Source organism: Sphaeramia orbicularis, chromosome 6 (assembly GCF_902148855.1).
Source record: "Sphaeramia orbicularis chromosome 6, fSphaOr1.1, whole genome shotgun sequence".
NCBI classification, from domain to species: domain Eukaryota; kingdom Metazoa; phylum Chordata; class Actinopteri; order Kurtiformes; family Apogonidae; genus Sphaeramia; species Sphaeramia orbicularis.
The window spans coordinates 15,832,743-15,846,204 of record NC_043962.1 but is presented as its reverse complement, the minus strand read 5'-3'; the positions used below and the strand labels follow the sequence as shown (position 1 = coordinate 15,846,204).

At 37.0% G+C, this 13,462-nt stretch overlaps 1 protein-coding gene across 3 annotated transcripts in view; it reads left to right on the top strand.

Annotated features, from left to right (window-relative positions):
* bicd1a (bicaudal D homolog 1a) overlaps positions 1-13,462 on the top strand; it is an 80,232-nt gene that overhangs the window by 53,337 nt on the left and 13,433 nt on the right. For all 3 annotated transcript variants that reach the window (XM_030136629.1, XM_030136631.1, XM_030136630.1), the window contains exons 3-5: positions 4,787-4,939; positions 6,448-6,945; positions 12,183-12,575. In XM_030136629.1, coding sequence (XP_029992489.1) covers positions 4,787-4,939; positions 6,448-6,945; positions 12,183-12,575 — 1,044 coding nt within the window. The remainder of the gene's footprint in view (positions 1-4,786; positions 4,940-6,447; positions 6,946-12,182; positions 12,576-13,462) is intronic.

Here is a 13,462-nt window from a genome sequence, read left to right as displayed (position 1 = left end):
TCAAGCAAAAAAATCGGCCAATGGAACAAGAAAAATTATCTTGATAAGATTTCTTGAAATAAGATTTTCAAGATCTATTATCTAAAAATAAGTTCTTATATCTCACTGAAAAGTTACTCTTTAGGTGATTATGTCTTATTTTAAATGTGATGAGATATTTTGACTAGAAATGAGAAAAATACACTTAGTAAGATTTAGATTTTTGCAGTGTAGTGGTGTAAAACAATTAAAATTTGTAATCAAATTAATAGTGATGTCCCGATCTGGATTTTTTTTTGTTTCTGATCCAATCCGATTTTTGTTAGGATTAGTTTTGCCGATACCAATCTGATACTGGTCTGATACTGAGTTTTTACAATGAAATTTTGATTTTAGTTTGGAGTCATTCAATCTGTGTATCATTCGTTCATTCGTTTTTCAATTTAAAACCAAAAATCAAAAAAACAAAAAAAAGAGTCGTTTTTTGTTTTTTTGATTTTGAATGAACAAATGATACACGGATTTCATTATTTATAGGTTATTATGCAGTTATTTTACTTGAGATCACAATTGGGCTGAATGTGGGACCTGAACTAAAACAACTATGACACCTTTGACTCTTAATGACTTTAGTGTAATTTTTGGACTTTCCAAATTCATACTGTGGGATAAATTAGAACCTCTGGCAGGCTGGTTTTGGTCTGCGGGTCGCATGTTTGCCGCTGTGGTAGCACGTCTAAGGACAGGTCTGTCTAGGTATTATATGGGGGTGGGTTCCATGCTGTACGTTAGTGATGCACGGAACAGCGGGTTACTCACGGGTCGGGTTGGGGCAGGTCAAAAGAATGTCAGTTTATTTGCGAGTCGGTTTGGGTCGGGCCAAATAATTCCACAAAAGCCCTTGGAGTTGAAAAAAACCTGACTCGCGCATCACTACTGTACAAACCTCACAATGAGTATGCACAGACCTGATATATGACATATGCTTCATGTTTATGTGATTTTTAAGATGGAAGTGCTTTGGTGAAAAGAAAACTCCTTCCCGCAGATTGTATATAATACTTTATATCAGTCAACTGTTTCGTCTTGGTTTTTTTGTCCTCATATTTCCATCCAGAGGGTCAACATACTGCTTAGCGTCTTCCATCTTTATGGGTTGGTTCTGCTGCCTGTCACTACTGGATCAACTGCCCATTTGCACATGTGCGACGCTAACTCTACTTGGACAAACTGACCCAAATGTGTTGGCAAAGATGTTCAGAGTCATTCTCCGCTGCAGATGGGTTAATTGCATTAAAATTTTTAGCCATATTAATCATAATGTTGGATTAATGTGTGTTAACGTGTTAATTGTGACAGCCCTAGTTTAGTGTAAGGTATAGTTCTCATATTCTGTCACATAAAAACAGAAAAATCATTTCTATTCCTCTTACTTCATTTAGAACAGGGATCTGCGAGCTTAACAATCTAAAGAGCCATTTAAGACTGAAAAAAGAAGGAAAAATTTGACCGGAGCCATAAGAAAATATTTAAACTCATCTACATTTTACCATGAGGCGGCTGCTCTTCTGTAACCTATTTGTCATTAGTTTGTTAGTTAATCTAACTTTGTATTTCCACTACAATAATGCAATGTTTGGTGCATTTATGAAATTGTACAGCTGCAATAAAGAAAACATTCAAGATTTGTACAATTTTTTAATGATAAACACTATTTCTAAACAAAATTACATTGTGTAATAGATAAAAAGGTCAACTTTCATGTATGTGGGCTGACTTTTAAACAGCCAAACTATGAACAAATGCAGATTGAGTATCTTGTATTAAATTTGGCAAGAAAATAATGTAGTGTGACATACATTTCAGTTTATATTCTGTCAAAAAATTATTTGATTCTGTGTATAGCCTGCACATTTTTGCAGATGGACAGTGTTAGAATTGATTTAGGCCTATAACAATGTTAAAAAAGTAATGGTTCATGCAGTTTATTTCAAATGCTCCTTATGCTTTTTGACAAGGGGAGCCTTAGAGAGAGGCTAAAGAGCCACATTTGGCCCAGGAGCCATAGGTTGCAGAACTCTGATTTAGAATAACACTGTAAGATTTGGAAAGACTGTACCTTTTACTTACAAACTAGAAATAAACTTCAGATGTAAAGGAATTGTTTCATGCCTTTCATTTTAATTTATTTGCTTGTTGATGTAATTTAATTAACTGTCTATCAGCAAACACCCACAAGCTCATGGGAACTCAAATCAGCAGAGCGGGAAAGTGTGAATTTCACTATGTTACTATTTTTAAACCAAAACATAGACATTAATAGTTGTGTGTGCACAGATGATTTTGCTGACATCTCAGTGCGCTGCCGCTGCGGCCAAGTAATAGCTGCGAGGATTAATGACTTCAGTGTTCGGTGCCTTTCCCCCCACTGGCGGTTTATCTGCTCCGGCATGTGCACAGGTTTCTGTGCTTTCACAGCAGGTGACATGAAAAAATGATCTTTGGAGGAGCAGGAGGATGCTGACTTGCAACTTGCGAAGTTTTTCCTCATCTTTTTGTCATCAGAGAAAAGACATGTAGTAGATTTTTATGTGTCGACTTTGGGTTAGTGTAAAAGTTTTCAAAGTAAGTAGCTTTATTTTGAGGAAATTACTCATTGTTGTCTAGTTTTGATTTCGTTTTAGTGTTAGATTGTGTTTTTCATATATTACACTGGGTTACAAAAAAATGTTTTTTGCAAGTTGTCTAGGTTTTTTGAACTGAATTAGGACCATTTTGCACCGCTAAATCCAAAAATGACATCTGTTTTTCTCAATCAGGTCAGGTTTTTTTGCTAATTTGATTTTGAAAAATTTGATCTTCTCACAATCTGCGCCCAAACTTTATCTTGGTCACCAAGTTTAATACCAAAGTAAGATTGGTAAGCACACTTTATGAAACTTGTGACTTGATTCCTGTTAGGTACAATGGTGTATTCACCGCAGATGTAGCAGAATACGTCAGGCTTATTTTTGCAAGATCTTCTAGTCGAAGCCATTTCATTCACCTGTAATATTAAAAAAAACATTAATCATAAATTGGCAAAAGTAAAATCTTCAGAACTCGTTTATCGCAAGAAATATGAAAGAATTTTGTATCATATGATGTGAAAATGCACATAAATGTAAGCAAAAATGTTAAAAAGCCAATATGTAGCATAGTTCAGAAAGTTGACCTGATTGAGCAAAATTAATATTATTTTTGGATTCAGCACACCAAAATTATCCTAAATCAGCTCAAAAAACTTAAACAATAAATTTGTTCTTGACCATTGTTATTAGTAAAGCCATAATTTACAGAAGCTGAAATTTTAATTGTTTTCTTTGTAGTTTCTGTGTGTTTGAAAAGCATTTTTGTTACTATGATGTTTGTTTTTTCCTGTCTGAAAAATCATGGTGCTTATTTATCTAAAGCACAAGTGTCAAACATGCGGCCCGGGGGCCAAATCTGGCCCGTGGGATGAATTTGTGAAATGCAAAAATTACACTGAAGATATTAACAATCAAAAAATATTAAAATAATTTTAGGTCAGTTCAATCTAAAGTGGGTCAGTGGGTCAATACAGTGGGTCAATACAATCATAATAACCTACAAATAATGAAAACAGCAAATTTTTCTCCTCATTTCAGTTTTAAAAAAAGTTAAAATTACACAAAAATGTTTACATTTACAGACTAGCCTTTTACAAAAAATGTGAATAACCTGAAATGTCTTAACAGTATTCGAATTTTACTAATATTATGCCTGTTGCTAAATGTTTTGTGCATTTGTAGATCCACTGTGATCTGTAAGTTATAATACACATGTATAAATTATAAACTAAGGCACGATATTGTTAAAATTGTGCTTTTTTTTTTTTTTAAAGAATTTTTAGGTTCGTATTTGTTCATGTTGTGTTCAAGTACACTTTGTAGATGTAAACATTTTCATTATGGAATTTGACTTGTTTTTTCTCTCAAAAACATTGAACAAACTTTGGAGTTGACATTATTTATAAATTATCCTATTATTTATATTATTTTACTGGTCTGGCCCACTTTATAAAATATTAGGCTGTATGTGGCTCCTGAATTGAAATGAATTTGACACCCCTGATCTAAAGTATTGTGTTATAATTAACCCTTTCATTCATGAGTTATTAGAACCTTAATCAAGATTTTTTTCCTGAGTGTTTTTATTCCTCTTTAGGCATGAAAAAAACAATGTGATTTTTTTTTTATTTTTTTTATGAACCTATTTTTCATGGAGTTACAAAAATTTCCACTCAGCTGGACACCATGCGTTTAATTTTTGAAGCAAAGAAACATGCATTTACTGCCATACTGTGTGAAAACTATGAAATAAATGTTTTTTTAATGTTGCTAATCTCATGTTTTCTAACATTTTAACATACTATAACAGCAGTTTTTACTCACTCAAATAATATGCAAAAAACAACAAAACACAACAACTTAAAAAAAAAAACCCCAACTGTTAATTAGAGTCTAATAACAATTAGCAATTGATTTACACTCAGATATGTTACTGCAGATCAGGTTTATCAAGAACAGGAATGTTACAGTAAGCAGTGTATTATGGGATGGTGCATAAGTATCCACTGTGTTGGTTGATATGCAAGTAAAACAACAAAATCCATGAATATACAAGAGAACAGCTGGAGAATAACTGTCCACTGTAGTGACCAGTATGCATGAAAGGGTTAAATTTAGTCATGAACAAGCACTGAATTTTGCTCTTCTTCTTCTTTTCCACCTTTTCTCGGATCCAGAGCAATGAGATGCTGGAGCTGCAGAGGAGCAGGATGAGGGAAGAAATCAAAGAGTACAAGTTCAGAGAGACCAGGCTGCTTCAGGATTACACCGAACTAGAGGAGGAGAACATCACTCTGCAGAAACTGGTGTCGACGCTCAAGCAGAGCCAGGTCAGTGTGAAGACATTTACTGTGTCAGTACACAGATAAATGGCACATTTTCACTGTAAAGTCTCCCTTACTCATCTCCTTGTTCAGCTCATGCATCACGTTCAGTAAAAGCTGAATTACACCACAGATGTGTCACTGCTGTTAATGGCAACAAATCAACACTCCCTTCTGTTAGAAAATGAGTGACTCACTCAGTGTTTCACCGCCTCAGATGTGGTTTTATTTATGTTTCTGCAAGTGTTGGATCACACACTGCTGTCATCTATTCAGCAGTGGCTCATCGCACTTTCTAATTCCTGTAGGAAGTGTCATTACTCATTACGCAATCACTCTAAATTAAGGCTAAATAATTACATATATCATCCTGAATCACAATTTCTAAAAGTGGTGTAGCATTATTTACAATATGGTTTTACAGTTAAATATTTAAACCTGTTAAAGTTTGGGTTAGTTTGGGTTTAGTTTGGGTTAATAAAAACAAATGCCTTAATTATAATTTTACCAATTCAGTAAAATATTGTGAAAGTCTCCCATATGCAAATGTATTACAGGGTGGGGAAGCTAACTTTACAATGAACATTTAGTTGTTTTTTCTCAGCAGGCACTACGTCAGTTGTTTTGAAACCAAACATATATTGATGTCATAATCATACCTAACACTATTATCCATACCTTTTCAGAAACTCTTGCCCATATGAGTAATCAGGAAAGCAAACGTCAAAGAGTGTGTGATTTGTTGAATGCACTCGTCACACCAAAGGAGATTTCAAAAATAGTTGGAGTGTCCATAAAGACTGTTTATAATGGAAAGAAGAGAATGACTATGAGCAAAACTATTACGAGAAAGTCTGGAAGATACTATTAAAGTAGAATGGGAGAAGTTGTCACCCGAATATTTGAGGAACACTTGCACAAGTTTCAGGAAGCGTGTGAAGGCAGTTATTGAGAAAGAAGGAGGACACATAGAATAAAAACATTTTCTATTATGTACATTTTCTTGTGGCAAATAAATTCTCATGACTTTCAATAAACTAATTGGTCATACACTGTCTTTCAATCCCTGTCTCAAAATATTGTAAATTTTAACTCCCCACCCTGTATATATGTATGTAGGATATTCCATGTATGTAAAAAAAAAAACAAAAAAAAAACAACTAAACTACAAGCATTCGGAGAACGCAGACCTCCGCCAAGGCAGATCAGTGCTCCGGATTTGGATGAATTGATTAAAATTGATTGAAATGATTAAATTTTGGTGGTGATCGGGGGTGAGGTGGGCGGTGGGGGGGCACTGATCTGCCTTGGCGGAGGTCTGCGCTGTCTTTTCTAGAAAAGCACTCATAGAGCGCAGACCTCCGCCAAGGCAGATCAGCTGTTTGGAAAATATTACATTTTAAATGGATTTTTCGACAGTTATCGATCAAGCACAGTCTAAAATCTGATGTTCATTTCTTCTCATTTTATCTACTCCTGTTCTTTTGCAATTATTACTTTCTTGTCATGCACAGGTGGAGTATGAGGGGCTGAAACATGAAATTAAAGTACTGGAGGAGGAGACAGTCCTTCTAAACAGCCAGCTGGAAGACGCTTTACGCTTGAAGGAAATCTCTGAGGGTCAACTGGAAGAGGCCCTGGATGCCCTGAAGAGTGAACGTGAACAGAAGAACAATCTGAGGAAGGAGCTGGCCCACCACCTCAGCCTCAGTGACAGTGTCTACGGAGCAGGGGCCCATCTGGCGCTCACCGTCACTGGTGTCGAGGGCCTCAAGTTCCCAGACGAAGCCAACGGAACCAATGGCACCAACGGCACCGCAATCCCACCTGCCAATGGAAACACAGAGGACAGCAACCGACGCAACGGCCACCTCCACGGAGGTACGGGGCTGGCTAAGATGAACGGAGACTACCGGCCGGGGCGTAAAGGAGATGGGCTTCACCCGGTGCCGGATCTATTCAGTGAACTCAACCTGTCGGAGATGCAGAAGCTCAAACAGCAGCTGCTACAGGTGAGTTACAGAGACAGTCACTGAAATCATGCATATTAACCCATAAAGACCCAGTGCTACTTTTGTGTCAGTTCCCAAATGGATTTTTTTCTCTCCATTTAACCTTTTTTAAGTGATTTATCACCATTTATTACAATATTTTCTTCTGTATTTTGCATATTTTAAGTGTAAATCATTTATTTTCCTATATTTAACCCATAAGGACCCATGTGACTTTTGTGTCAGTTCCCAAATGGATTTTTTTCTCTATATTTAACCTTTCTTAAGTGATTTATCACCATTTATTATAACATTATCCTCTAAATTTTGCATTTTTCCTATGAAAATCATAAATTTTCCTATGTTTAATTGATTGATCGTGTAGATGTTCATTAAAGCTCATAGTAAAGTCAAAGGTTATTATATCAAAAACAGAGAAAACTGAAGAAAAAGTGTTTTTTCCAGTCCAATCTCTCATTAACTGAACAGAAAACAACTGTCTTCATCCACTGTCATTTATCAAACTCCATAGGTTTTACTGGTGAATTAATGTTGTAGAAGATGAAGGTGTTTCCACGGTAACTACAGAGCCTCTGAACATCCAAATGGGTCATATCTGATGACCATGAAACAATTATTTACATGTATTGATAGGGTTAGTGGACCAACAGGTATTAAACAGGTTATATCAGTAGATGGTTTTGGTTGTCAGTGGATGTTTGGGTCTTTATGGATTAATTTACTAATCATGTAGATACTCATAAAATCTCAAAGTAAATTCCAAGGTTATATTTGATCAAAAACAGAGAAAACTGAAGAAAAAGTGACTTTTTCAGCAAAATATAGCATAAACTGAGCATAAAACAAGTGTCTCCATGCGCTGTCATTGATCCAACTCCATGGGTTTTACTGGTAAATCAATGCTGTAGAAGATGACGGTGTTTCCATGGTAACTATGGAGCCTCTGAACGTCCAAATGGGTCATATCTGATGACCATGAAAAGCTGAAAAAATGTGTTTTACCTGAATTATTTACATGTATTGATAGGATTAAAGGATCAACAGGTATTAAAGAGTTTAGATCAGTAGGTGGTTTTGGCTGACGTTTGGGTCTTTATGGGTTAATGTGAATGCTTACTGCTTTACTCCTATATTCACCGTCAGAAAGGATTTAATTCTCTTTGAAGATGCTGACAGGATGAAACCTGCTGCTCAGCTCATAAGTCAACCGCTATATTCAACCACTTCCTCTAAGTAAATTTCACATTTTCACATTATTGTATTGTGATGAAAGCAGTGTTTAGAGTTTTGCCAAGGGCGACTGCAGGGAAATGATAAGACGATGACATTTTCCAAACAGAGCAGGCTTTGTAGGGTGTTTATCCGCTTGTTCCATTTGTGCAGCATTATTTGAAACCCATAATGGTCATCATTTTAATCAGTAGCTACTGAATTTATACGTTGATTTGCCATCATTAAGGATGGAGAATGAAACTAAATCAGAGCAAAACAAAAGGCTCTTTTTTAAAGGTATAAATATAAAGCAGTATATTTACTTGCACTATAGGGAGCTCTGACATGGCTATTTGCATTTCATAAAGAAACAGAGCAGATGCAGAGGTGAGACTGAGACACATAGGCTCAATCCCAATTCACCTCTTGACCAAGGTTACTATCGTTAACAAAAACTAACAAAATAAAACTAGAATTGTAAAAACATTTTCATTAACTAAAATAAATAAAAATTATAATTAAAATAAAAAAACGATAACTAACTGAAGCTGTATTGTGTGTTTACAAAACTAACTAAAACATATAAAAATTATGGATAAAATTCCCTTCGTTTTCGTCTTTGTTAGTATCGGAATGATATAAAATCAATTTATTTCCCTCAAGCAATTTTAGCTGCTGGCACCATATGATATTTAACGTTCCGTCACTTCTCATCACTTGTCGTTTAGAATCGTCTACTCATCCCCACTCTACCTGGAAACATGGAGACTAAAGTTGGGAGAAAGCAGCAGAGTCTTGTCTGGATTTATGTGAATACGATGGCGAAGAAGATAAAAGATGTAAAAAAAACTAAAACTAAACTAAAACTAAGCATTTAGAAAATAACGAAAACTAATGAAAACTAGTCAACCTGCTCCAAAAACTAGTTAAAACTAACTGAATTAGAGAAAAAAAAGTCAAAACTAAATAAAACTAAACTATAATGAAAAATCAAAACCTATTATAACCTTACCCTTACCCCTCCCCCTTCATTTTGCACGTTCACATGAAGGGGTAGGGGTGTCCCGATTCTCAATGAGTCAGAGAGGAAGGGCTAGGGGGGAGGGCTGTTTGGCCCTTGAAATGGAGATTTTTCAGGACCACACTACAAATGGAGTAGAAAAATCCCCCATAATTCTGTTTGAATCATCGGCAAGATGGAGGTAAACACAGCAAAAAAGTGCAGCTGTGTGACGAAAGAAACACACAAATGTGCGTATTTTCTTCGTTAACTTAATCAAAAAAAGCCCATGGAACAGAGATGGTTACAGCTGCTGAAGGCATGGTGAATTCTTTCAGAAACAAAGTTGTCTCATCTGTTTATAGCGGCATCGATGACTGCTGATGATGTAACAGGTCTGGAAGGGTTGTGTCATTTCATAGGAGAATATTTCAACCGCTGCCCCTTTGCAATTCTGTTTCAAGGGGTAGTGCCAAGTGCAAGGCCCAAGGGGTAGGGGTAAGGCCCAGCCAGCATGTCCATGTGGGCCCTAGAAGGGTTACAATTGGGCTACATACAAGGGTCCCATGTGGGTTTGTCCACAGTTTCCATGGTGGCCCCTCATGTGTTTGCCCTTAGTCTTAAAAAGGTCTTAAAAAGTCTCAGATTTATCCTGTAGAAACCAATAGGAACCCTGGAGAGAGAAAATGTCTATTCCTGCATTTACTTTAGAGATGAGATTAAAATAGAAGTCCTAACAAGGAGAAAAGATGTCACAGAGGCAAAAGTATTATAGAATATTTACAACATTGAACAGAGTGTACTGTACGTATGGAGCTTATATAAGACACAGTGAAGGGGCCTGACCACTACTCTCCATCTTTATTTAGCATTTAGTTACATCACATATGCACAAACTGACAAATGATACATGACAAATACATGTATGTTGAATATTACAAAAATATAGGTAAATTAGATTTGTGCAGAAATCTAATCAAGGTACTACTGTGGGTTTTTGCCTTAGCTGAGCTCCACTGGGAAATGGTAAATTGGATTAGTGGCCACTCTATTTAGCTGTGTCCTTTACTCTATATACAATTACTCACTAATCAATTTTCTCTTTAGAGTTGATTATTCTATGAAAGATGTTAACGCCAGCAGCACCACATTCCTACTGGTTACATTTAACAGTAATCAGGTTTGCATATGAGAATATAAGGAATTTTAGGTGTAATTAGTTAGGTGTAAGTCATTTGAGAATGTTTTTTTTTCTTATTTAATAATCGCCCACTGCGGCTGTCAGAACCGGATCAGTAACCAGTGCTGAGGAAGCACAGATTGCACGACTCACTGCTTTAATGGGGTGAAGCAGTTAAACAGTATTGAATTTCTATGCTATTGTTTTTACCAACAGGCTTAATTTCAGAGGCGATTTCTCACAGACTGCAAGGGAAGCTCGGCTTCCCCTAAAATTATGAAAATTAAATGGTTAAATATGTACGGTTGTGTTGACATTTCATTGACTACAAATGTGTTAGAACACGTTCATCTCACAGATGAGTTCGTTCAGAATCAGCTTTATCACAAATCAACAGACTCCATGTTGTTCACTTCTCATACATTCCTGTTGCGCTGTTTTCTCATTCGATCTCTGCTCAGTGCATTTGCCCGTAGACGCTCAGCGTCCATGCACTTCAATGGGACTGAGTGGAACAGTTTTTTTCATTGCCTCAAAACTGGATGGTAATTGGATAAATGCCACGATGTTGTCCCGCCCCCGGACGCTCAGCGTCTCTGAGGGTGAATGGAGCTGTGGGCGGAGCTCGGCTGGGCTGGACGCCAGGATTCCACGTGCTGATTGGAGGATCGGTCCAAAGGCTGAATCCCGTTTGATTGACAGCTATTTTGAGATCTACTCCTTCACTGACACAGTTCAGTTTAATACTGTCGCGCATTCTGCTGTGAAATCAAGAGAAACCACTACGAAATGACTTGTTCATTTCTTGCACTGTAAATAAAACACACTCATTGTACTTCCTTGTTTCAATTTAACATAATTTCAATGTTTTCTTGTTTAGTTGGTACGATAAGGCCATTTTCTTAAAAAGGAACGGAGGGCCAAATTTATGTTTAAATCACTTGACCATTTTTTTATGTAAGCCGACAATGAGCTTCCCCTGTCTGAAAGACAAGCAGCCGCCACTGCTTACTCTAGTCCACGGATCGGCAAACTTTTCTATCTAAAGAGCCATTTTAGGACAGAAATAGACAAACAAAGCCGTCTGGAGCCAAAAGATATCCTAATATGTTTTACCTGAAAGTGGTGACTGTTTAAGATGCCCTTTAGGATTAGTTTGTACGGAATACGTCAAGAATAAATCAACGGTTTGGTGCATTTACAGAAATACAAAGAAATTACAGAACTACACTAAACACTATGGTGACATTTGTTATTATTATTAGTTTATTAGCTAGTTTGAGCCCCATTAGCTGCTGCACACCACAGCAGCTACTCTTCCTGAGGTCATTAACAACATAAAAACAAAGCACCACAATTTCCCACAACTCACTTCAAGCCTTCATCAGGAAGTCGAAGCTGAAACACATTGAAGTGTTTTTGGGTCTAGATATGACCGTGCCATGTCAATAAAGGCATTTTAATGTTTAAAGAGAGCGCCTTGGATTTTTCTTTCAGTTGATATTTACTTTTTGAATCCCTTTTTCCAAAGAGCACCTCGAACAAACTCTTTTTTTGTCCGAGAAGCATTCCTTCCCATGATTTTTTTGAACTAACACAGTGTTATTTACAACTTGTCATGCCAAAGGCCAAATAAGCCTCAATACTTGTGAGGGGCGGGGTTTGTTGTGCCTGGCACCACTTGTTTACAGGTTATGCTATTATTTTACTGGTACGGCCCAGTTGAGATCAAATTGGACTGAATGTGGCTTCTAGAAGAAAATGAGTTCGACACCCCCGATGTAAACCATGAACCACTATGACTTGCTTGATTCTCATAAAGTCCTATTTCCTCCGATGTTGCAGGTGGAGCGTGAGAAGGCGTCCCTCCTGTTGAACCTTCAGGAGTCACAGACCCAGCTGCAGCACACGCAGGGCGCGCTGACCGAGCAGAGTGAGCGCGTCCATCGCCTCACGGAGCACGTCAACGCCATGAAGCATCTCAATGGAGACAAAGAGCTCGAAGACCCGCAAGAAAGTGAGAAGCCTGATGGTGGTTTGATGTCACCGCCCGCCAATGGCCATCATGATCCTGATATCCATGGTTTTGAGATCTTGGAGTGTAAATATAAAGTGGCGGTGACCGAGGTGATTGACCTGAAAGCAGAGCTGAAGGCCCTGAAGGAGAAGTACAACCAGACAGTGGAGGGACAGGCAGACAACCACAGTGACGACAGGCTCCAAGCACTCAGTGAACAGGTCTGTCATTTCTACACAGGGTTGGACGATACCACCAACATTTATTAATATACTTAATATTCAGATTATGGCACATACATTTACATAGAAAATAGTTTACACAAAGTTGCTACATTTAAAGACATTAATTTTTGCGTTTTGAATTTACACTAAAAAAATTAGCAGTTACTATTTTTTGACCTACATCTAGAAACTTTCTCATTTTATCAGATTAAGCCAGTGGTTCCCAACCTTTTTTGGCTCATGACCCCATTTTAACATCACAAATTTGTGGCGTCCCCAGACATTCAAAATGGAGACATTTTGGGTTTTTTTTTAGCTAAAATTATTTTGTTTTTGATCATGTAATAGTTTGCTATACTATGTTGCAAATAAACATTAATTTCAGGTGACATTTAGTCTATATAATGTATATTATTTTGGACGGAGGCAGAAAAGCCAGGTGTAGATTATTGCACAAAGTGAGAATTTTATTTTGCTTGGTCAGGATATGTACAGTCAGTCCAGCTTGGATTTACAAGGCTGACAATTAATACTGAACAAACAAGAACTCAAACTATGAATTATGAAAGAGCTGCAGCATCTGAAACTGACCACAATGAACATTTGACAGATAAACAGAACCACAGTGCTTCAGTTTCATCTTCACAGTTTGTCATGTCTTTTATGGATTGGGATTGTCTCTCGCAACTCATATTTTTTAGTAGTAAGTTTTTCATTTTTTTTTAATCAATTACTAGAAATTTCAGGCGACCCCATTTTAATTCCAGGTGGCCCCATGTGAGCTGAAAAACACTGGATTAAGCATTCATTTTGATCTGTTGTGGAGATTGGGTTGAAGCATCTACAGTCAGATGTCAGACTTTCCAAACCACCACAACCAGAAG